The sequence below is a fragment of the Microtus pennsylvanicus genome, chromosome 7, assembly GCF_037038515.1.
Source record: "Microtus pennsylvanicus isolate mMicPen1 chromosome 7, mMicPen1.hap1, whole genome shotgun sequence".
Classification (NCBI taxonomy): domain Eukaryota; kingdom Metazoa; phylum Chordata; class Mammalia; order Rodentia; family Cricetidae; genus Microtus; species Microtus pennsylvanicus.
In genome coordinates, this window is record NC_134585.1 from 10,217,083 (window position 1) to 10,242,858 (window position 25,776).

General features: G+C 43.8%; 1 protein-coding gene across 4 annotated transcripts in view; it reads right to left on the reverse strand.

Annotated features, from left to right (window-relative positions):
- Window positions 1-25,776, reverse strand: part of Mcm3ap (minichromosome maintenance complex component 3 associated protein) — a 49,553-nt gene that overhangs the window by 5,780 nt on the left and 17,997 nt on the right. For all 4 annotated transcript variants that reach the window (XM_075979900.1, XM_075979899.1, XM_075979898.1 and 1 more), the window contains 16 exons: window positions 25,327-25,568; window positions 24,829-25,016; window positions 23,891-23,991; window positions 22,585-22,716; window positions 22,059-22,172; window positions 19,226-19,378; window positions 16,157-16,354; window positions 13,619-13,687; window positions 13,404-13,538; window positions 10,348-10,501; window positions 7,421-7,679; window positions 7,126-7,223; window positions 5,717-6,107; window positions 4,872-5,129; window positions 3,545-3,674; window positions 1,065-1,268 (listed from right to left, as the gene is read on the reverse strand). In XM_075979900.1, the coding sequence (XP_075836015.1) occupies window positions 1,065-1,268; window positions 3,545-3,674; window positions 4,872-5,129; window positions 5,717-6,107; window positions 7,126-7,223; window positions 7,421-7,679; window positions 10,348-10,501; window positions 13,404-13,538; window positions 13,619-13,687; window positions 16,157-16,354; window positions 19,226-19,378; window positions 22,059-22,172; window positions 22,585-22,716; window positions 23,891-23,991; window positions 24,829-25,016; window positions 25,327-25,568 (2,826 nt within the window). The remainder of the gene's footprint in view (window positions 1-1,064; window positions 1,269-3,544; window positions 3,675-4,871; window positions 5,130-5,716; window positions 6,108-7,125; window positions 7,224-7,420; window positions 7,680-10,347; window positions 10,502-13,403; window positions 13,539-13,618; window positions 13,688-16,156; window positions 16,355-19,225; window positions 19,379-22,058; window positions 22,173-22,584; window positions 22,717-23,890; window positions 23,992-24,828; window positions 25,017-25,326; window positions 25,569-25,776) is intronic.

A 25,776-nucleotide genomic window follows, 5' to 3' on the forward strand; every position in this document is an offset into this window, starting at 1 on the left:
CAACTCTGAGATTCCCTCTTACACCTGTAAGAATGGCCAAGATCAAAAACACTGATGACAACTTATGCTGGAGAGGATGTGGGGTAAAGGGAACACTCCTACATTGCTAGTGGGTACAGCCCCTTTGAATATCAGTATGACAATTTTCAGAAAATTAGGAAGCAACCTACCTCAAGACCCAGCAATACCAATAGTGAGCAACGCCAAAGGATGCTCAATTGTGCCACAAAGACATGTGCTCAACTATGATCATAGCAGCATTGTTTGTCATAGCCAGAACCTGGAAACAACCTAAATGCCCCTCAACCAAAGAATGGATAAGGAAAATGTGGTACATTTACACGATGGAGTACTACACAGCAGAAAAAAATGACATCTTGAAATTTGCAGGCAAATGGCTGGATCTAGAAAACATCATATTGAGTGAGGTAACCCAGACCCAGAAAGACAATTATCATTTGTACTCACTCATAAGTGGCTTTTAGACATAAAGCAAAGAAAAACCAGCCTACAGTTTACTTAGACCAGAGAACCTAGACAATAATGAGGACCCTAAGAGAGACATACATGGATCTAATCTACATGGGAAGTAGAAAAAGACAAGATCTCCTGAGTAAATTGGGAGCATGGGGACCATGGAAGAGGGCAGAAGGGGAGTGGAGAAAAATATATAGATCAATAAAAAAAAAAAGTATTATATAGATATGTGTGTGTGTGTGTGTACATCTGTGAATACACGACTGCTTAGAGAAGCCAGATGTATCAGATTCTGTGAAGTTGGAGTTACAGATGGTTATGAGCCATCTGATGTGGGTGTGGGTACCAAACTGGGTACTCTGGAAAAGCAGCAAGTGCTCTTAATCTCTGAGCCATCTCTCTAGTCCCAAGCTTTTCTTATAAACGTCTTCCTTCTTTTCTTTTTTAAAACAGTCCCATCATTATAGCCACTGCTGGCCCAGCTGCTCCTCTACCACTGGCTGTCTTGACTTACCCGAGCAGGAGTCGCCCTCTCCTGCATGAAGTGGAATGAATAGCACACGAGCACAGGAGGGGAGCAGACCCACCTTTTGTTCTCTTCCTTTTCCTCCAGCAGACTGCTGGACAGACACTGTGCCAGGAGCTCTTCCGCTGAAGCTCCGCGCATCAGATTGTCTGTACTGAGGTTCCCCTCTCGGCCACGCTCCTTGTTTTTCTTCCCTTTATGGTGCACATGAAGCAGTGGAGTAGGAAAACTGCTTGCAGAAGGATGAGAAGTCTTTGTCCCCGAACTGAAAGCACAGGTGTGGAAGTTCTTATGGTTAAGAAGGATGCACAGCACACAGACACCGCTGGACACATGTTTAGTTAAGAAGGATGCAAAGCACACAGACACCGCTGGACACATGTTTAGTCTATGAACAAAGTCTCAAGATCCATGCACTCTATCGGACGGTTTATGCTCATGTCAGCCTGTGCCTGCCTCAGGACTTCCCTCAACAAGAGACAGTGATTCTCATACACATTAAGAGACACTGTTGGCCAGGTATGGTAGCATGTGCCTTTAGTTCCAACACTTGGGAAGCAGAGATATTGTAGTTTTAGGCCAGCCAGAGTTACAGAGTGAGATCCTGTCTCAAAAAAACAGAAAGAGAGAAAGAGACTACTGCTTTCAAAAGTTCCACTATCTAGAGGCACTGGGTTCTCAGAGCTGCTTCAATCTAGGGCTTTATTTCTTATACCAGTTAGTCTGTCTGTCTGTCTGTCTCTCTCTCTCATGTGTGTTTGCATTTTAAGATTTATTTTATGTATACATATTTGGCCTCTGTTGAGTTTATGTGTACTTCAAGCATGTAGAAGCCATGGAAGCAGAAGAGGAAATCCAAGCACGGGAGTTCCAGGTGACTGAGGACCACACGGGTGCTGGAAATCAAACTTGAGTCCCCCAGAAGAGCGACAAATGCTCCTAACTACTTAACTCTCTTCAGCTCCATATAGTAAGCTTACAAGTAGATCTTTTTTAAGATTTAGTTTATGTGTATGAGTATTGTATGTATGTGTACTACACATGTGCCTGGTGCCCAAGGAGTTCGGAAGAGAGTATCAGCTCCCCGGAACTGATGTTATGGGTGGTTGTGGCCCACCACTTGGAGACTGGGAATCGAGCCTGGGGTGCTCTGCAAGAGCCAAGTGTTCTTCACCATTGTTAGTGCCAACATGGACAGCAAAGGCTGGTTCTGCCTTTCCTGTCTAATGTTTTATTGAAGGGCAGGATTTTTTTGTCGTTGTGACTTTTATTTTACTGGGTTTTTTTAAAATTAGTTTTATGGTATGTAGTTTGAACTATCAGCTTGAAACAATGCAAGATCATCATGAGGGACTGTCTAAAGCAAGCAGGTCTGCAGGCATGTCTGTGGGGACTGTCTAGAGTGTGCGGGTCTGCAGGCATGTCTGTGGGGACTGTCTAGAGCGAGCGGGTCTGCAGGCATGTCTGTGGGGACTGTCTAGAGTGTGCGGGTCTGCAGGCATGTCTGTGGGGACTGTCTAGAGCGAGCGGGTCTGCAGGCATGTCTGTGGGGACTGTCTAGAGTGTGCGGGTCTGCAGGCATGTCTGTGGGGACTGTCTAGAGTGTGCGGGTCTGCAGGCATGTCTGTAGGGACTGTCTAGAGTGTGCGGGTCTGCAGGCATGTCTGTGGGGACTGTCTAGAGTGTGCGGGTCTGTAGGCATGTCTGTGGGGACTCTTGATTCCGTTAGTAGGTGTGGGAAGACTCTACCCACCACGTGCAGCACCAGTCTCTACTGAGGGAATCAAGCATGCATGCATGCATTCTAACTGTGACTGCTGCTTCAAGTGCCTGCTTTGACTTTTTCAACTGATAAACTGTTACCTGCAATAGGAAGCTAAAATGACCCCTTTCTCCAAGTTTCTTCTGTCAGAGTTTTTTACCATAGCAATAAAAATGAAACTAAGACAGCAGCCTAGTTCATGGTACATATAGAGGTCAAAGAACAATTCTGTGGAGTCGGTTCTCTCCTTCCACCTTTAAGAGGACACCAGGGTTCAAACTCAGGTTGCCAGGCTTACACGGCAAGTACTTTGACCCACTGATCCATCTATCTGACCCTGAGTTTAAGTCTGAAGCTCATTTTAGGGGTGACATAGATGAGCCAGCAGTTGAGTTCTCGTCCAAAGAATCCAGGTTCTTTTCCCAGCACCTGCATGCTGGCTTACAACTGTCTGCAACTCAAGTTCTAGAGCAGACAACAGTGGCATGCAAATGGTGCATTGTCATACATGTTGGCAGAACATCCTTATATACAAAATAAATAAAAATTTTCAAAAGTTATTTCAACACTTACTAAAACGACCATATGCTTTTCTAGTGTAGCAGCAAATTTTATTAATAAATTCTACTGCTGAGACTGTTTATCCTGGGGCAAAGGCTGCTCGGGAATGCTTTTAGGTGTTGCAAGACAATGAATACTAAGACATCATCTGGTATCTGTGAACTGGGTTTAAGAGACGGGAAACCAGCATTCTTACCACACACTGACAGAGAACTCACCGTCTTTGACTCAGCTGTAGCTCCCTCTGGGTCTGCATTCTGGCTTGTTCCCATGAAAAGGGAACATCATATTTTCTTAAGAGACTTTTGAAAAAATATACACATATCTGGCCATCTTCACTCAGTGCCTCTGAGAAAACAGGACAAAAACAGATTTAAGATGTATGTAAATATACATATGTATATTCATTCATGCAGAATGGAAGGGCCAGGAATAACCCTCTAACCTAGGGAGTCTATGCTCTACTGGACCCCCACCCCTTTTTAAAAAAAAATGTGTTTATTTTTTTCAAGATAAGGTTTCTCTGTGTATCCCTGGCTGTCCTAGAATTCATTCTATAGACCACAGTGGCCTTAAACTCAGAAATCTGCCTGCCTCTGCCTCCCGAGTGTTGGAACTAACGGTGTGTACCACCGTGCCTGACACTGTTCTTGTTTGTTTTTTTAACGATTTATTTATTTATTATGTATACAGTGTTCTGTCTGCATGTATGACTCCAGGCCAGAAAAGGGCACCAGATCTCATTACAGATGGTTGTGAGCCACCATGTGGTTGCTGGGAATTGAACTAGGGACCTCTGGAAGAGCAGTTAGTGCTCTTAGCCTCTGAGCCATCTCTCCAGCCCTCTCTCTGTTCTTGTTTTTTTGTGACATGGTGTCTCTATGTAGTCCTGGCTGTCCTATAACTTGCTATGTAGACCAGACTAGCCACAAACTCACAGAGATCCTCCTGAGTATTGAGATTAAAGATATGAACCACCATGCCCAGTAAAACCTTAGTTCTTACCCAAAGTCAAGTCACCTGGAAACCAGTGACCTTAAAGAGAAGAGCTAAGAAAAGGGAAGATGGGACACAGGAAAAAGAAAGACTATCTAGAAACATTTTTCAATCAGGTATGGTGATGCCTGCCTTTAATCTCACTACTCAGGAGGCAGAAGCAAGTGGATCTGAGTTCAAGGCTAGCCCAGCCTATTTACTTATTGAGTTCCTGGCTTGTCAGAGGTACACAGTGAGACCCTATTTAGAAAACAAACAAAAACTCAACCCCCTCTTTTGTTAAAATTAGATGAAGGAGGGCTGGAGAGATGGCTCAGTGGTTAAGAGCATTGCCTGCTCTTCCAAAGGTCCTGAGTTCAATTCCCAGCAACCACATGGTGCCTCACAACCATCTCTAATGAGGTCTGGTGCCCTCTTCTGGTCTGCAGACATACACACGGACAGAATACTGTATACATAATAAATAAATATTTAAAAAAAAAAAAATTAGATGAAGGAAATCTCATGAAGACCCAGCCCCTACGGCAGCAACTGCAGGATGGCAACTACCTGCTGTGATGGGAAGTCTGGGGGGTGTCCAGTCACTCAGCTTGTGATTGATGCACAAGGTGATGATGTCATCCCACGGGATCTCAGCAACTGAAGGCCCCGACTCCTGGCCTAGAGAGAGGCTCTTGCTCTTCCACTTCTGGTAAGTCCGGCACAGCAGGTTCTCCACCCGGGACTGGAGGACAGGCTGGGTCTGGCATGAGCTGGGAATCTGGGAGGTATACTGAACGATCATGGAACACACAGGGAGCCAGGGTGCTGCAAAGAAAGTTACCAGTGAACACGAAATATTACTAATACTCTATCTCCTTAGAAGAGGGCTACTGTGTAGTTACGAAGTATTGAGAATATATAATAAGGCTACAAGCTCTGTCAGCTAAATAGCCAGCAGGCTCCCACCTTCCCAGTGTCATTAAAATAGGAAAGAACAGGCCCTGCATCAGCAGGTTTGAGCCAGCCCAGACTACCTGTGGGGTCTGCATCAAACAGACCACAGGCCCCATCCTCCAGGCACAGTAGGCACAGCCAGGCTCACAGGAGCACTGGCATAAACTAGCACTTGAGTGCTGTGGCCCCAGCAGGGCCAGCAGCTCAGAGACAGTCGCATCAGCCTCACACATGGCGGCTAAGTAGGACCTGTGGGGCAGGTGGGACAGTCTCAGGACTGTTATGGGGAAAGGACAAGTTCTATGTCATAAAACCCTGTTTCCTTCCACCTCAGACCTAACAGTTGATGTAGGTAGGTGCACAGAGGCGACTGTGAACTTCACACTGGAACCCAAACCTGGTACAATGCCACTAAACAAGAAGGGAACAGGAAGCTAGCCCTTAGAGTGGGTACACACCTCCTGTAGGTGGGAGATCCATCTGTGGAAGCTGGAAGCCAAGCACAGCTTGCTTCAGCCAAGCTAGATGCTCTGCTGAGTTCCAGTGCAGATGAGGAAGAAGCTGGCTGCCTCCCACCTCGGCAAACTCCGTGACAGGCCAGGAGATGTCACACAGCTGCTCAGAGGACACCACAGAGGCCAGGAACTGGAGCACACTATTGAACAACTCAATAATGGTGCTGGGCTCTTGGGAGGCCAGGCCACCCAGGCGCCTCTCTCTTCTGTCGTGGAAAAACCGACCACTGAACTCACGGCTGATCCCATCTTCAACATATTGAATAAGGGTCTGGCAGCAAAGGTCCAGGTCTTGAGGGCATCGGGAGACCAGCCACTGGACTGCTCCAGAAACCTGAGGAATAAGACAACTGGGGGATGGAGTCAAACAATTCACACCCTCTTTAAAAAGCAGCTTTCTAAAGGGGCTTAGCATTCTTCCCATGGCTATGGAAGGAAAGTAGTGCAAGAACAGAATCTCAGGCACTGCAGTAGGGGAACAAGCCCTCTGTGCTGGAGTGTGGATTCCTAGAGCCCTGGAGACAGGCCTTACAGAGGCACCAAAGGGGGGGCCCATGAATACTATCCAACCAATTAAGTGTAGGCTGCAGAGCCCTCCTGGAAGGACGTAGGACCTCAGTTCCTCCTCTGCCCACTGAAGCAGAGCCACACCATCTTAGTCCTAGAATTAGCAGCTTCTCTGAATTCCAGGATGCTTCACAACCTGTGGTTACCTCCTCCTGTAGGACTTTTGTTTTGTTTTGTGTTCATATAGTGCTGGAAATACAACCTAGAACATTTTACATAGTAAGGGGATATCGTACCACTGAGCTACATCCTCAGGCCATATAGTTAGTCTTACTAATTCCTATATTTCTTTTCCTATAATAATTTTAGCAGACCTTTTTAGGAAATCTCTACTTCTTTATCTTTTCCAAGAGCAATCACTCTAAAAAAAATTGAACCAATATGACATTTTAAATTCATAAAAGTCAAAAAAACTCATGTGAGCAATTTCATATATTACTGAAAGCATAACTATGGGGCATTTTTTAAATTTTATTTTTATTCCTGCCTATATCTTTAGAAAGTTATATGTATATATATGTATAAAGCATAAGATTAAAATGGAAATCCCTAATATAAGCTGGACATGACGGTTCATGCTACAATCCCAACAGAAGAGGGAGCGGCAGAATGATCAGCTCTAGGTTACCCTGGCTACCGAGCAAATATGAGGCTAGGCTGCCCTACATGATGTTATCTTTAAAAACCAACCAACCAACAAACAAAACCACCCATTAGAATTTAAGATATATCAGAAGAGGGAGAAACAAGTGTCTTGATAGAGCTTTAAAAATGATGGAACTTACCTTCACTGTCCCTTGTAAATCATTAACAGAATCAGGGATCTCAACAACAATGTAATCTGAAATCAGCTTAGCTGAAACCAAATCCTGTAACATCAGACCTGTAAGAGAAAAGGAGAAAGGTCCCATCTAATAACGTTCATTTCCACATGTGACATATCCCAGTGCTAGTCTTGGCCCACCATTCAGTAGACAAGAACCTTCTAGTCTCAAAGGATGTACTGCCTGCCATCCATCAAACTCAAGCTCCACCCACTAATTAAAAACTAAAACCATGAATGAAACGTCTTTCACAAACCATCCTCCACTTCCTTCTCCATGGAGTCTCCTTTGGAGCTGGGCACGAGAACCACCAGCGGAAGCGCAGGCTGGAAGGGCTTGGCCTGAAGCAACTGCTTGAGCTGCAGCAGGGCTGACAGCCAGTACAGGTCCTCCTCTGCCACGTCCTCAGTCTTCACTTTGGGAGGAAGCAGCAGCATGAGCCCACTGGCTCCCAACAGATCCTTCCGTGTCTCCACAGCATCAAGGGCACTGTCACTAAGGGTGCCATGGGCGACCTGCAACAGAACCAAAGACATCAGGATGAATGTACCAGAGAAGAGAACATAGGAAGCAGTCTGCCCCAAGGTGTTCGTTCCAGTCACCACTGTGTCCTGGGGAGTCCTTCAGAGACAAAGCTGGACCAGGCATACTGGCACACACCTTTAATCCCAGTGCTCACAGGGCAGAGGCAGGTGGATCTCTGTGAGTTTGAGGTCAGCCTGGTCTACACAGTGAGTTCTAGAACATAGAAAAACCCTTCCTCATAAAACAAAACAAAACAAAAGACAAACAAAATCCACAGCCGGGCCAGCCCTCCACAGCCTGGTCAACAGATACAAAAGCCTGCAGCTACATTTATGTTTGACCACATAACTGCCATCTTAACAACTGTGAACAATTATAAAAAGGTTAAATCCATCACAAAACCAAGCCTGCAGCAGACAAGAGATTCGTACTTATTTCTTTACACCATTGAGGAAATGGGACCAATCTCTGGATAAATGATGTAGAGGAAGCCATGATAAGGCTACAAGGATACTGGTCACCTCTGATTCTGACCTGAGTACTAGCAGTTGCACCAGGGAAGAATGGAATGAAGCTGCTCTAGAAACTGAACAGCCCACAGAATAGATGCCCAGATCCAGAAAAAGGTTTGCTCGCCATTCAGTGACCATCTACTGCTACCCAAACAGAACTTCTGGCCAACGTTTAAGGGCCCTGTTCAGGTACAGACAGTCAGCCTCGGCTAAGATATCTGAAGAAAGAGCTGCCAACATAAAAGAGACCCAGAGGAGACAACTCAAGAGACAGTTCTTACTGTCCAGATCTTAGACCCAATAGCACTGACCTCCTCTGAGAAATAAGGTGACCCATCTGGTGGGTGTGTTGTGCCAAGACTATGTTTCAGAATTCGGTGTAATGACACAGACAGACACAGGATAGAGAGAATAAAAGATCAGAGGATCAACTCATGTGCTTCAACACCTGTCTAATAAAAAGGTAACAGAAAGAAGAGCAGGTATCATAAGGAACTCTTAGGGGAAAGGAAGGGGACGAGAGGGAGGGGCAACTTGAAATGGTACAGTGATCTCTATATATAAAACGTTACAATGAAACCCATCATTTTTTTCCTGCAACTTAAAAAACAAAACAAACAAATGAAACCCTACAAAACTGACCCAGAAGTAACATAAGGTTCCACATCAGGAGACTACATGCCTAAAACTAGTTATAACCAGAACTGCTACTCAGGGGAGCTGAGGCAATGAGACTGCAAGTTGAAGGCTAGCTCAGAAACTCACCAAGATCCTTAAGACCTAAAAACTCTAGGAAAGCCTGGGTGAGTAGCTCGAGGTGGAGCTCGAGGTGGAGCACTTTCCTAGCATGCCTGAGGCCCAGGTCCAACTCCACCACCACCCAAACAGTAAGAATCTCTGCCTAAAGACCTGCTAAGCTCACAACCAATGAAGGAAATCTAGCACACTTGGCACTGCAGAGCAATTTCAGAACCCTATGGACAGAAAGGAAAAGTTACCAAGGAAAATCATAACAGCAGTGGTTGATACTAAGAAGTAAAATAATTTTCTACAAACCTAGTTAAACAACAATAAAAAAAAATAAGAGGGTACACTAAGTATATTTTCAGAGAAGAAAGGAGAAAACTTCCTTCCTACACATCCTTTCTTCAAAATCGGCTGGAGGATACATCATGTCAGGAAGGGAATAAACCAAGGAAAAGTACTATACTGTTGCCAACACCAACAGACGAGCTCCAGGTGTCTGCCAGACACTGCTCTGAGCACACTACATGGAAAAGTTTACTTCAAACTCAAGGACCTGGTGAGCAGAGCCGCAGCATTTAACTATTTCTCTGGGTAAAAGAGACATAGGGAGAATATTGTGTTTTGTGTTTAAGTGGTTTTGGGATACTTGTCAGATAAAAGTGCTATCTGAAATAAAGTAACTGGGATAAATGCTCAGCAAAAAATGACTCTAAGGTATTCTATTTGGATAGAGGCTATACCTTGAGTCAAGCAAAAAATAAAATATAAAGGTATAATGTAGTTTGTATCATGTTCTCAAGAAGGTCTGTGGCAGCCAAAGCTCCATGCTTGCTGTAGTCTGAATCCTGACTGCCCCACAGAAGCCCAGGAGTTTAAGCTTTGGTCTCCAACTTCACACTATTAGAGGGGGCTGAGTACCCAAGAGTTGGGTCTAGTGGAGATTTTAGGTCAATGGGACATGCTTTTGAAGGAACTGCAGGATGCCAGCCTCCCCGTCTTCTCTGCTGGTTCCTGGCTGTCAAACACACACTTTTGCTTCTGCTGTGTCCCCTATCCACCTCACAACCAGGATGTGCTTCCTCAAAAGACCACCAAGGTCAGGCACAGACTGAAACCATCAATACTACCAGCAAGAGTAAACTTCCTCTCTTCAAAAACTGACCATCTCAGACACTTTTAACAGGGACAGAAAGAGAAAATATACTAAACCTTACACAAGTAGAGGGTGACTTGTAAAGATGTAAGATGTAAAGAAAAATAGATAATGCCATTTGCTTCTGATCTTCTCAAAATAATTTAAAACCACTTTTGAGAATAAATAGCAATTTATAATTTCAGTAATGTCTGAATAAAGCAAATGAAATCATAAAGGTAAGTAGATGGAGTGACTGTCACTCACCTTTATGCACACGTTGACAGAAACTGTTTGATCCCCTTTACTACTGAGCGCATTAAAGACCGTGAGTGTCTGGATATCACCGCCATCATCACGTATGTCATCCACCAGGCTGTCATCTCCTGTGAACTTCACCTTTAGCCAATTCTCCAGTATTCTGTAGATAAAAGAAAATACCATTAGAGGGAAAGTTTAATTCTAAAATAAATTACAGAAATCTTCAGGAAAACAAAAGAACTACTATATGGATACAGGGTCAGACACAAATCGCATGGTGAAGCTGGCCTGGACAAAACAGGCTGTTACTTTGAATGGACTTAGGACCTCTACCAAGTTACTTATTTGAGTAAGTGGAAAGGACGACCATGCAAGTGCTCTATTCTGATGTGACTTAAAACAGCAAACAGCAAAGGAAAGGCCTGAGCAACAGAAACCATTGCTGGAGTTACACACCCATTTCAGCCAGGTGTGGTGGCGCACACCTTTAATCCCAGCACTTTGGAGCAGAGGCAGGTGGATCTACACAGAGAGTTCCAGGGTACATAGTGAGGCCTTGTCTCAGAAAACCACCAACACCACCAACAACAAAAAACTGTTTTACAGAATCAAATTTCTCACAATGGACCTGCGATACAGTTCAGTAGATAAAGACACTTGGTGCCAAGCCTTGCCAACCTGAATTCAATCCCTAGAACCCAAATGATATAAGGCAGTGTTTCTCATCCTGTGGGTCACAATCCCTTTGGGGTCAAATGATCCTTTTACTGGGGTTGCCTAAGACCATTTGCATATTATATATTTATATTATGATAACAGTATCAAAATTACAGTTATGAAGTAGCATCGAAAATAATTTTATGGTTGGGGAGGAGTTGTGTTAAAGGGTCGTAGCATTAGGAAGGTTGAAAACCACTGTATAAGGAGAAACCAAGCTTTCTGATCTCATGTGGTCTGTGGCACACAGGTGCACACACAAAACAAACAAACTTTCTTCAGGGCCTGAGAGATAGCTCAGCAGTTAAGAGCACTAGCTGCTCTTCCAAAGGATCCAGGTAGAACTCAACTCTCAGCAAACAAGGCAGCTAACTCCAGTTCCAGGGGATCTGATGCCTTCTTCTGGCCTCTGTGGGCACTGCAAGCACAAGGTACGCAGACACATGCTGGCAGAATACCCACACACATATAGTTAAAAAAAATGTTATCATGCCCGAGTCTTTAAGAATTGTTACAGGACACACATTTCCTAAGGAACTCAGCAAACCAGATGATCACTACTTTAAAAAATACATCATTTAATTACTTTAAAAAATGTCACAATTCTTTCATTGTTCAACTGTCCTGTGAAGTGAACCTCATGATTTCCTTATTCTCTTTCCGTAGCCTATGTACCAACAATAACTGGTTAAAAGTAATGTATTCAGACAACTTGGAGCTACTGTGCAAAATATGGCAGTTCTTCAAAGACTATAACAGAGTTACATAAACCAGCCATTCTATTCCTAGGTACGTAAGAGAAGTTAAATGGAAACGCAATGGCTATCAACTCATCAGATAAATGAAAAGGGGTATTTTCTTACATTCTTACATGGAAGATCCTAGACAATGTGCTGATATGTACTTTATATGTACAGATGACACCATTTACATAAGACACCTATGTTAGGCAGATCTCTAAACATAACAGAAGAGCTGGGATCAGAGGAGAATGGAAACTACTAATTAACATGGTTTATGTTTAGAGCAAAAAGGTTCTTGAATAAGATAAAGATGATGATTGTAAAGTATCATGAATAAAAGTCACTGTGAATAAAGTTTACAATACATGAGCTACATTTTAATAATTCTATTAGAATAAATGTAACTTACTCTGTAGCTGGAGGGCTGCTTGTTCTGTTTTGGGATTGTATATGGGAGTTTGTACATACTGAAATGTATTTGTGCATGCATGCATATGGAAGGCAGAAATCAACCTTGACTGTCACTCCTTAAGGGCCTCCCAAACTATCTAGTGAGACAGGGTTTTCACCATGGGCTGGGGTAGCTAGCTATTGAGCCCCAGGACACTGCTGTCACTGTTCCAGTGCTGGGATCGCGAGAGTATGGCTACCACAATTTTACATGAGGTCTGGCATCCAAACAGGTGCTCATTGATGCACAATCTCAGCTGAGGTCTCTCCAGAGCTTCTACATGGTGTTTTTCAGAGACAAGGTCTCTTAACTCTATAGCCTAGCCTGACTTAAAACTCATGGTAATTCTCTTCTGCCAGCCTTCAAAGTGGGGGGTTGGGGTTACAGGCATATGCCAATCTATATCAGCATCATAGTTGCTTTATTATAATTTCTGGAAGCTATTTGATTATAGAAAACAGGGCTGGAGAGATGGCTCAGCAGGTAAGAGCACTACCTGCTCTTCCAAAGGTCCTGAGTTCAATTCCCAGCAACCACATGGTGGCTCACAACCATCTGTAATGAAATCTGGTGCATACACGCAGACCACTGTATATTTAATTAATAAATAAATAAGACAAACAATAGGGTGGACTTATAAAAAGAAAGAAAGGAAGGAAGAAAGAAAGAAAAGCAGAAAGAAAACAGTATCATTGCTGGGCAATGGTAGCGAGTCCAGCCTGGTCTATAAAGCAAGTTTTAGGATAGCCAGAACTACACAGAGAAACCCTGTCTCAAAAAACCAAAATGAAAAAGAAAATAGTATATCATTTTTCAATTTCTTAAAATGTCAAACATTTTTTCCTAAGATGAAACACACAAAGTATAGCAAAGTAAAAACTAATTCCTTGCAAAATCTTAAATAGAGCAGATACTAATCCTCAACTATTAAAGCTTTTGGACTAAGACTATATATGGAGTAATGCCAAGTATATAGAATAATGACAAAAATCTAAAGATCATGAGCAAAACAGACTAAAACATAAAGCTTTAGTGTCCATACACAACGAGACAGTCCCACCAAGAACCACAATTCTGCCTGCGTGCGACTCTCAGTGGAGAAGTCCTTCTCCACATCAGCACCCTACTCCCCACATAGAAAACCTCCTGACCTGCCAGGACTCTCTGGAGTCTGCTCTTCTCCATCAGGCAACACCAGCACCAGTTTCCAAAACATGCGCTCATGCTTCACAGGGAGGTGCTCAGCCACGAAGGACGGCAGGTCCAGGGGTGCCCATGCAGCATTACTGGAAGGGACAGATCACAGTGAGTGAGCCACTGTACAGTCCCAAACAGGAAGAACACACACAGTGAGAAAATGACAGACCTGAGCAGCTGCTGGTGGAAGTGCTGAACCTTCATCTGATGAGCTGTCTTGTTTCTAAGCCGCCTCAACCTATGAAGATTAAAAGAAGGAAGACACCAGGACTACAAAAGGTTATTTTCAAGCCATAGAAATAAATTAGTAGTGTTTACTTGACCTACTACCATGAATGGATTACATTTTTTTGATTGGTCAAAGGGATCCCACAGGTCATGGGCCCTAGGGGAACACTTACAATTATTAGTCTATAAAATAAATACAGCAATAAAATGAATCCTAATAACATACTACTAGGGCTGGAGAGATGGCTCAGTGGTTAAGAGCATTGCCTGCTCTTCCAAAGGTCCTGAGTTCAATTCCCAGCAACCACATGGTGGCTCACAGCCATCTGTAATGAGATCTGGTGCCCTCTTCTGCCCAGCAAGCATACAGACAGACAGAACACTGTATACATAATAAATAAATAAATCTTTAAAAAAAAATAACATACTACTATATCCAAAGACAGTCCATCAATCAGTCCTCACTTTCTTCTAGCACTAGGTGGTAATTAACAGAGACCTACAACTAGACAATAGGCAGACAGTAAGAGACTGGAACCCTCAGCTCTAAATGGGTTATCTCCATCAATTTCCTCCCCTCAAGCCTCCAGAATCTATGCACAACAAGAGGTGGAAAAATTGCTAAGAGACCAGAGGTCATGAAACAAGGAAAACAAGGAAACAGCAATCCCCAGACACACTAGGACTAATAACACATATAAACTCTTAGAGACTGTGACAGCATACACAGGACCTATACAAGTTGAAGCCAGACAAAATGGCAGCATGGAGAAGTGGAAGTAGGCACAAAGTTCAATTCCTGATCAAGAAGCCATTTGCAATTGATAGCTACCAAGAGAGGGAAAATCAGTTTTCCCCAAAGGAGTGACACTGTGTAAATCAGCCACAGGGCAGACCTCATGCTCAGTGGTGCAGGAGAATTGTCTATATTCTGTCAATTATGCTTTAAATAAACGCTGATTGGCCAGTAGCCAGGCAGGAAGTATAGGCGGGACAACCAGACAGGAAATAGAAGCGAGAACAGGAGTATTCTGGGAAGAAGGAAGCTCTTCCCCCAGTCCTGTCCAGACATGGAGGAAGGAAGATATGGCCTGCCCTGCCGAAAAAGGTACTAAGCCTCATGGCTAATAGATACTAGAATGGACTAATATAAGTTATAAGAGTTAACAAGAAGCCTGAGCTAATGGGCCAATCAGTTTATCATTAATATAGTCCTCTGTGTGTTTTTCTTTGGGGCTTACTGGCTATGGGAACTGGGCAGGTCAGAAACCCCAACAAGCAGGCCCTCATGTTACAGCTCAGGAGTAGTTGACCAACACAGATCAGCCTTCATGGGTTTTATTTTATTATTCTTACTTTTTATTTTATTTTTAAGAAAGAGAAAGAACATGAAGTTGGGTGGATGGGTGGACACTGGGAGGAGTTAGGGGAGGGGAAAGAATACAACTAAAATATACTATATGAAAAATTTAAAAATAAATATTATTTACTAATGTTTCTGAGTGAAAAGTAATTGTCAATGTTTCCTGGTGGAGAGCATTTAGACTTTGATAAGCCAACAGGTCATACAACCCCATCAAACATCTGCTGAACTATTCACAGTGAAGTGGCAACAGGAAAGACATTCTAGATATGCCATTCTAGATATGCTCTCATGGAAGAGAAGAGCCTCTGTGATGGCTTTATCCTTCACAGAACATACCTATAGGCCAGGAGAGGTGGTGCACACCTTTAATCCTAGCACTTGAGGGGCAGAGGCGGGTGGATCTGAGCTGGAGCCCAGTCAAGGCCCTGACTTTGGAGTATGTGCCAAACTATAACTCCCATTGACACAGCACACAGAGGTGACCATGGGATCTGAGAATCAGATGAAACCGTAGCAGGAAAGGCTCAGAGAGACCATCCTGTGATGACCAGGGGAAGAATAAACACAGCCCATGCAGGCAGTGCCCATGGCACCTCCATGTTGTCTCCCTAGGGCCTCCCCATTAAGAGGCAGACGGCTTTGAGAGCCCCCATGAAAAATGACATTGAAATTGGACCTGAAGAGAAACACCAAGCCCAAGATGGCAATGATTGAACAACCTGGACCTCAGGAACTGAACTGCTCAAGGAGACTGGAAGGAACAGCAGAGGGCCTGGCTACGGGGCACTCAGGAAGAAAAAGACAGTTGTACAGAATACAGAAGGTGGAAGATGAAGGGAGCACAGTGGGAGCAGTTCTAGAAGCAGAAACTTAGGGCAGACTTAGGAATCACTAATGCTAAGTTAGAGTCTACCAACAGAACCTGAGCCTTTCAAGGTCATGGAAAACTTGAGCCTCTTTTCCTAGTGGTAGGGAACACAACCCTTAAGATGCACTCCTACATCTGTCCTTACTTTCTGGCTCCACTCATCTTCATCCACAAATGCATCAGTCTAATGCATGCTGAAACTAGTTGAGGCACAGAGCCCCGAGGACATGTCGCTGAGCACTGACCTGGTACAGGAGATGCCTACTTTCCCCGCATGGCCCAGGTCCAAGAGGCCCCTGGCCAGGTTCTCCTCAGCAATGGGGCACTCTGCACTGGGCACTAGTGCCTGCAGTCGGTCATTCATGTCCACACAGCACGGTGCAGCAGGGAAGGCCCGCATCTGACGCCGGAGTTTCTTCCGGGCTGCAACAGCTTCCCTCCACCTTCAGAGAAATCAGCATAGCATTATTGGACAGTGTGTTTATGGCTCATTCTGTGGGGAAAATACAAAGTCCAGTATAATAATATGTAAATGGGGTTTTTGTCATAAAATTTTTATATTTATTTTCACATGTATGAATGTTTTGCCTGTGTACATGTATGTGCATCTTACACATGACTGTGGATAGTTGTGAGCCACCATGTGGGTGGGAACTGAATCCAGATCTTCTGCAAGAACAGCAAATGTTTTTGCTTATTATAATATAAAGCGTATTACAGGTATACCAAACAATTCTACAGGTCAGGCAGTTATAAAAAGATCAAATCAAACTGTAAATGATAAGTTAACAAACAGAAAGGGATGGGCTGGAGAGATGACTCAGTGGTTAAGAGCATTGCCTGCTCTTCCAGAGGTCCTGAGTTCAATTCCCGGCAACCACATGGTGGCTTACAACCATCTGTAATGGGGTCTGGTGCCCTCTTCTGGCCTGCAGACGTACACACAGACAGAATATTGTATGTATAATAAATAAATAAATATTAAAAAAATAAAGGTGTGTACCAACATAACCAGCAGCTTTTAAAAACAAACAAACAAACAAACAGAAAGGGATGAAAAATACCCCCAGAAAAAAATGCGTAATGCTTTATTCGCCTTAAATTTTCTTAACGCTAATAAAAAAGAATGACAACAGAGTGACATTGGATAATAGAAAAAACTTCTAAATTAAATCAGCTGGTGTATTTCAAGGATGTGTTGACATCACAATAAAAACCAGGAGATGTGCTACGTTAGGGAAGGGGTTTCGCTCGTTTCCACAGAAGAAAAGCTTATAAATACCATCAAAATTAATAAAGATTCAGTTTAAAAAAGAGAAACCTCTTGAGAGGTGACAATTATACAGGTGGTAAGGAAACCTCATAAGGGTTGGGGCATGGTTCTGTTCTTGTCTTTACAGGAAAATACTCATCTTCAAAAAGTCAAGAACCCTGAACATTTGGATGCCTAAAGAGAAAAAAATAACAATCCAAAAAGTATCACCAAGTAAAGAAAACTGTGATTTATGAGGGCAGGTCATCTGAGGGGTAAAACTTCATTGTGTGTGTGTGTGTGTGTGTGTGTGTGTGTGTGTGTGTGTGTGTGTATGTATTCCTATAGAGTTATAAAGTCACTTAAAAATCAAAGCAGGCTTTAGAGTTGGACAATGGCTATCCTTCTCTAAATCCAAGCATGTTATTAAAAAAAAAAATCCAGAGTTTCTGTCTCATGTCAGGAGCCATCTGGTATGGGACAGAAGAAAGAAAAAGTTTAGAAAACCTTTTGCTTTTCCCCATGGCTATTTTTTGTTTCTATCATATCTTTCGTTAAGTATATATGTATATAAATAATGTTTAAGTTTTCCACAGTAAACAGAAGATTTTCCTGCAGTAATATTTGAAGTGTCCAGGAAGAAGCTGGAGCCCCACAACGACTCCACCTGGATGATATAATGTCATGATGCTGATAGCACTACTCTAAGACTGGTTTTGGGTACCAAAACCAAGATGGTTCCAACTTAGTTAGCTGAAATGGGGCAACTTCTTCCAACGTTCTAGCCAGAACTTCCAAATAAAAAGTTCAGAAAAATCCTAATGACTACTTAGAGATTATTTGCAACTATACAAGACAGTAATCTTGAAACTTAATCATCATTTTACTTTTACAAGATCCCATAAAAGAATATTGCCCTCACAACAGCTGGAAGCAATTCTAAAAGATGATGTCCCCTCTCCCAACAAAGTTTGTCCTCAGGGTTAGAGAGGAGTTGATTATTGGTCATACAGTGTTGGGGGCTGGGGTGGAAATTATGTAGAGATCTCCTAAAAAGGGGGGGGGGGATTGAATGGAATAATAGGTAGATTTGTGTGAGCTTACTCATACTAATAATAATAATAATAACAATAATGAGTAATAAAGTGAATACTTGTGAGTTATTACTTATGGACAATTTACATTGGTATATATCCTTATACAATGATACAAGTTCAAATTATATTTGTTATATTGAATATTATCCTATTTCTGTTTACAATATTTATATACCTATGCAAAGTTATTTTGTCAGATTGTATGCATGCATGTTCTACATTTGTTTAAGGCATTTGATATATTGATACAATTTTAGGATATATTTATCACATTGCATTATATATTTCCACCTCTAATCAAGATACTTATACATTATTTACATTGTGAGGTCATTGTCCTCATTTACCGCACAGTTGTTTAAAGACTGTTTAATATTCTGATATGAAGTCTTAGTCTTTAAGTTATGTAGGCATTAAGCATTATAGGTCAAGTCATTCATGTTTGTCATACTTATAGTCAGACTAATTAGGTTCTTTAGCTACACAGAGACTGTATTCTGTACAGATAGGTAAGGCACAACTGTTCATTTTTCTCTGAACTCCTCCCTGCTTTTCCCCTCCCCTTCAAGCCTCTCCAAAGATTCTTTCTCATGCCCCAATTTACTCAGGAGATCTAGTTTTTTTTTACTTCTCGTGTAGATTAGATCTATGTATGTCTCTCTTAGAGTCCTCATTGTTGTGTAGGTTCTCTGGGATTGTGATTTGTAGGCTGGTTTTCTTTATGTTTAAAAACCACTTATGAGTGAGTACATATAATAATTGTCTTTCTGGGTCAGGGTTACCTCACTCAAAATGATGTTTTCTAGCTCCATCCATTTGCCTGCAAATTTCAAGATGTCAGATACATTTTTACAGAACATGCTCTGAGCCATCATCGCTGGCTAGTGGAACTGATGGCTCACAGACACTGAACTGATAAAGGACTTCCTGTGGGTGGACAATTCCTGACAGAACAGAGGACTCACCGTTGTAGATACTTGCAGAAGCACTGAAGTTCCTGGAGTGTCTCTTTTGCAGTCTGGAAAATTTCCTCAGCAAGAAACAAATCCAGCAGGTGTGCACAGACGGCTTCACAACAGCGGGCCATGCGGACCTTCTGGTCTGTCTCAACTGCACTCCTAGAGTACAGAGCAATAGCACAGAAGCTGCTACCCAATGGCTACTGACACCTAAAGACTCGCTTTAAACATGAGTCTGGGCTGGGAATGTGGTAAAGCATCTCTCCTGGTTAGTTTTGTGTCAGCTTGACACAGAGTTATACAGTAAGAGAAACCTCAGTTGAGAAAATGCCTCCATCAGATTACCTATAGGCAAGTGTGTAGGGCATTTCCTTGATTAATGATTGGTATGAGAGCCCAGCCAGACAGAGTTGGTGCCATTTGGCTGGGACATGCGGGACATGTATAAGAAAGTAGGCTGATCAAGTAAGGAGAGACAAGCCAATAAGTAGCAATGCTCCATGGCTTCTGCTTCAGTTCCTGCCTCTAGGTGCCTGCCTTGAGTTCCTGTCCTGACTTCCTTGAGTAACGAACTGTGAGGTTGCACTGGATGCCTAATAAATCCTTTCCTGCCCAAGCTGCTTTCACTCATGGGATTTATCACAGCAGCACAAACCAAACTAGAACAACATCTGCCAAGCATGGGCAAGACCCTCATTTTGACTGCTGTGCCGATCCCAAAAGAGCTAGAGTCCATTTTCATATGGAAATATAATTAACATCTCCACTCTAAGAGAAAATTTAAGACTTTTATTTTTACTTATAAGTAGATACCTGAAAGAGAAAAATATCCTACTGGGTGCTGGATCAAGTTCAAGTAAGCCAGTGTAACAATCCAGAAACAAACTTTTACCCCACCAAGGTATGGTAGCCTATACACATGTTCCTAATACCCGGGAACCTGAGGTGAGAGCACCACTTGGACCCAGCAGTTAAACTAGTGTTAGTAACAAACAAGAGCCTACACTCCAAGCCTACACACATGCTCTATTTAATTCAGTGGGGAAGGGGATTCCAGTGTACCATGGGTTCATGTGGAGGTTTCAGGACAACTTTTGAAAGTCGGTTTTCTTATTCCACTATGTGGTTGTGGAGATTGAATTCAGATCATCAAGCTTGGCAACAAGTACCTTTAAATTTTAATCTGAAATGACCCCTGAGACAACCCAAAGTCTCATCAGCAATATAAGGTGTCTGCAATTAGATGGATCTCACACACCTGCCAAACACTAGTGGCTACTAGGAAGGCTTTCCCTCCGATATATCACTCTCAAGACTTCTCTATTTTTCAAAGTTAAAGTCTCCTTGTTAACCCCAGGTGACCTAGAATTTGCTTTGTCACCTAAGCTGGCCTCAGACCTATGATTCTCCTACCGCAGTCTCACAAGTGCTGGGATAACAGGCATATACCACTGTCCCCATACACAAAAAGAAAACAACAGGAAGTGCTGCATGTATGTACACCCCGTGTGTGGGTGCCTGCAGAGGCCAGAAAAGGGAGCCAGAGCACTGGAGCTGGAGCTATGAGTGACTAGAGTCACCCGGTATAGTTACTGGGAACTAGACATGGGTCCTCTGGGAGAACAGCAAGCATTCAAATCACTGAGACATCTCTCTGGCCCCCAAAAGAAATTTTTAAATGACAAAATTCTATCAAGCAGGCGGCAAAAAAACTATGAAATATATTAGTGACAAAATTGACATAAGTTCAGTTTAGAGAAGATTCATTTCCAGTAACTAGAGACAGCTCAGGACTAAGCCAAACTCTTAAGACAGCTGAAACTGCGAACACTTCCCTCATGTGTCATCAAGCCCTGGGTTTTTATCTGTGTCCTAACATTTCTTCCTGGGATTAAAAACGAATTCACTAGCTGGGCATGGTGGCACTTGGGAGGTAGAGACAGGTGATTTTGTCTGAGTTTGAGGCTACCCTGGTCTACAAAGTGAGTTGCAGGCCAGCCAGAACTACACAGTATTTTGAGACATACTGTCTCAAAACAAAAACAAAAACAAACAGAACAACCCAACATACTAGTACAGGGAGACTGATGTAGAAGAATATCATGTTCACAGCCAACAGGAGCTACACAGTGCAGCTAGGCTAGTCTAGGCTACTAAGTGTGACTCTGCCTCAAAGAACGGACAACTTGCCATCATTCTGTGAAATCTCTTCCTTACAATAACTAAAGAAAGAGGATCCCAACTAACAGAAACAGAAAGAACCATCCACTGTCTGGGTGGGCTTCCATCCACTGGGAGCTGCATGTACACTGTGGTCCACCACTTCATGCTATTTCGGGGAAACAAGCACAAGAACAGACAGACAGATCTTCCTTCACAACCGGCACCCTTTCTTTCCTGAAGCTCAACAGTAAAATGAAGAAAGCTCTTAGGTGAAAAGTCTCAGGAAATCTAACACATACAAGTAGAAAGGTTCTCTTACTTGAAAAACAATGGCATATGGGCCGGTATAGAAAGGATTCAGCTAGTAAACCTGCTCACAGACACAACACATGCCTCCTCATGCAGGGTCCATAAGGAGAATGAAGCAGAGCTCCCTATTAGAAAGGATATTACATCTGGCTATCTAAAAGGCAAGTTTCTCAGGGGGCATGGCAGTGCATGCCTCTAATGCCAGCATTTGGCAGGCCAGACAGGTGGAGCTCTGCATGTCTGAGGCGAAGGCCAGTCTGGTCTACAAAGAATAACCTTGGTATGCACACACTATAACTGACTTGGCCATCACACCTCCTGCCTCCTCCCACACTTGTGGCACTCAGGGCCCCAGCGCTCCACTCACTTTAATTCCTGGGAGCAGGTTTCCCGCACACACTCTGTCACCATGAGTTCTGTCAGCTCTGCAGCCAGGCCCTCGCTCAGCTGAGTCAACACCAGTTCTCTCTCTTGCTTCAACCTATGGGCAGAAGAAAAGAAGCACAAAGGGAATACTTATGAATAAAAATAAATGAGGGCTGGAGAGATGGCTCAGTTGTTAAGAGTGCAGAGTGCTCTTGCAGAGGACCTGAGTTCATGTCCCAGCACCCACATGCAACTAACTGCCTGTAACTACAGCTCCAGAGACCTGACACCTTCTTCTAGCATCCACAGAACCTGCATTTACATATATATGCCGTCCACCTCCCAACACACAACACATACCCCCCCACACACACACACACAACCCTTTCTCTTCGTCAAATCATGAGGATGTTGAATAGCCCAACAGGGGTCAGATGGCAACACAATGAACAGCAAAAGGGGTATCAGAGGTCAGGGCTGGTACAAACTGACCTCTGTACCCAGCTACAGGAACAGGAAATACCCACCTTTCCTCTTCAGCCTGCCGCTTTTCTTCCTCTCTTCTCTGCCTTTCCATGGATACTTCTTCAGCAGCAACATGCCTCAAGATGCCTGTGGTTTCAGCTGTTATCAGATCCTCCACGGCAGCATTAGAAACACTTCACAAAACGAAACAGATGGCATCAAACTCAGCAAAAGTATAAGCCACCATTCACTCTTTCCAGGTGAGATTTGCTTGTGAAATGCAGAGAGAGTTCAATACATGAAAACCAATCACAGGCTGCAGGATGGCTCGCCAATAAAGTATATGCATAAATGAGCACAGGACATAAAAAATAAGGACCAAAGCCATCAGTCATGAGAGCACAGAGTCAAACTTATAGTGAGATAGCACTTCCTGTCACAAAGAAAGGGAGGAGGAAGAAGAACCACTACACTGGATGTGGTGGTTCACGCCTGCAACCCTAGTGGTCAAGAGGCTAAGGAAATCAGAGCCAGAACTCACGGAGCCAGAACTCAAGACTACGGGCTGGGGATGGTGGAGCACACCTTTAGTCCCAGCACTAGGGAGGCTGAAGTAGGCTGAGTTGGAGGCTAGCCTAGCCTGCATAGTGAGACCTTGTCTCAAAAGCAACCCCCCCCCAAAAAAAATTAGGGTTAGGGGTAGAGAAATGGCTCAGCAGCTAAGAGCACTAGTTATTCTTCCAGAGGATCTGAATTTGATACTCAGCACGCACATGACACCTCACAATCATCTGTAACTCCAGTTCCAGGGGAGCTGATGTCTTCTTCTGGCCTCTGCAGGTACCAGACATGCATGATATATTCACACATACATGCAGGCAAAACACTCAAACACATAAAATTTAAAATAAACAAGTAAATAAATAAATGACAGGTAAATAAATACATTTCAAAACATTTTAAAATAGCAACCACAAATGGCAATCACGTGCTAACAAGAAATAAAGGTGAGAGCTGGGCGGCAGCAGCGCACACCTTTAATCCCAGTACTCAGGAGGCAGAAGCAGCAGGATCTTTGTGAGTTCGAGTCCAGCCTGGTCTATTTTTTCTGCCTTGAAAAAATAATCAAGAAAAAAAAAGAAAGAACTAAAGGACAGGAACAGGAGAAAACTACATCCATCTAGAAAACAGAGGAAACATTTAGGCCTCAGAGAGAGAAGTGCAAAGCCCTTGAAATTGGCACTGTGGGTCATAACCACATAGAACTGGGTCTTGCTGATGAATGAGAACAGCTTATAAGGACATGATTGTCCCCAGAGAGCAAATAACAGCTGAGCAAGAAAGGCTGGCATGTCAGGTGTCACTCACCCCAGAGCTGCGGCTACATAGGCTGCCCCAGCCGTGCTAACTTCTTCACAGTCCACTTGAAGAGTCTCCTGGATGAGCTCGTCCACCACCTGCACCAGGTCCTACGGAGAGACCAGTACAGGGTTGAATACTTCTCAGTGGATACTCATCAAGGTTTTCCTGGTAAAGCACACGGCCTTAGTCTGCACAGTCAGGAAGACCGCTGAACAACAAGAACAACAAAAGGTGCCTTCCCGAAGGGCTGGGACAAGTCTGCTATGACTGCCCTGGAGGTAGCCCCCAACAGCACCTTTATACATCATTTCTTGCTCACATCAAAATCCTCAATTTCTATGACTTTTAGGCTGTTGCTCAAGACTCCCTGATCCTCCAGAAGGGCCAGTGATTCACAACCAAGTTCCTCACTTATGTAACAGAGAAGTTCTGCTCAAAACCAAAGCCACCCGCTGTCTACAGGCACAAAGCAGTTCTGTGACCCCACAGGCCCTGGTCTGTCCATCCACTGGTGTCACCCAGGAGCAAATACTGAACAGTCGGAAGAGACGTGTGAATTCAGGTTAATACTAGGGCAGGAGCCACTCAAGCGTACTCCTGACTGCCATAAAGATGAGGTCTCTGGGGCTGGAGAGATGGCTCAGAGGTTAAGAGCACTGACTGCTCTTCTGGGGTCCTGAGTTCAATTCCCAGCAACCACATGATGGCTCACACTCATCTATAATGAGATCTGGTGCCCAGAACACTGTATACATAATAAATAAATAAATCTTTTTAAAAAGATGGGGTCTCTGCAGCTACCCTGAAGACTTACATCTATCACCTGAGACTAGGACCTGGATAGGCCCTCTCCTTCACTTTCCCAACTCTGGTTCCTATCCAATGAAACCAGGCAACACAGTCCCCTCACATAAAATGTTTATAGAGTTCATGAAGATGCCTACCGAGTCAGAGTACAGAGGAGCAGGCTTTGGAGGCAGCAGCTCGGGCTGTATGGAGGACTGGAAAAGACCAGGGGCCAGTGGTGCCACATGAATCACTGGTGTGGATGAGGGTGCAGGAGGCGGCTGTGGGAGGAGAGCCAGTGGGGGCACATCCACCTCTGCCTCATGCTCCTCTCCTCGCCCACCACCTAGAAAGAAACACACAGGTGCTTGTCACCAGAATCACATAGCTACAATCTCTATAAAAGGCCCAGAGCTATCCAAACCCTATGGAGTGGAATGCCCTCTTGACAACCATCCTTCGGGTATAGGCATAATATTTGCTTTGTGTGGAAACTGCATCAGGGTATCACAAGCACTAACAAGGGCTTCAAAACTCCAAATCCAGGCAAAGTGAGAGTTATCCAAGCATCTGGCCAAGAGCCAGACCTGCAGACCCAGACAGAATCTTCTGTGAGAGGGAGGCTTCAAGAGGGAAAGCCCTACAGCTTCACTCACCGGCTGCATCGGCACCAGATCTCTGAGCGCTGATGGGCAGCTCTGTTGCCAGGCTCTCCCCAACGTACTTATTCTGGGAGTTAAAGCTGCACACAGGCGTGTGGCGAGGTACAGGGGGCAGCGGCCCTCCATTCACGACTTCTCCAACAGACACAGTCAGCTTCCGGGCAATAAACACTGACTTCCTGGCCTTGGATAATCCCTCTGGTTCCATGAATGCCGACCGATTAAGCTCAACACAGCTACAAACACAGAGAGCCCACAGAGAGAAGTCAGGGGGAAAAGAAGACCACTATGCCTCCTCAAACCCAACTACTGGATCCCTGATTAGAGCAAGACTGGACAGATATGAGGAGAAAGCTTCCAGTCTTGAGGAATCACAGGACCCGGGGCATTATCAGCCGTGCATGGAATGACACAAACCACTGTGCTCCTCTTTCAGAGCTGCAG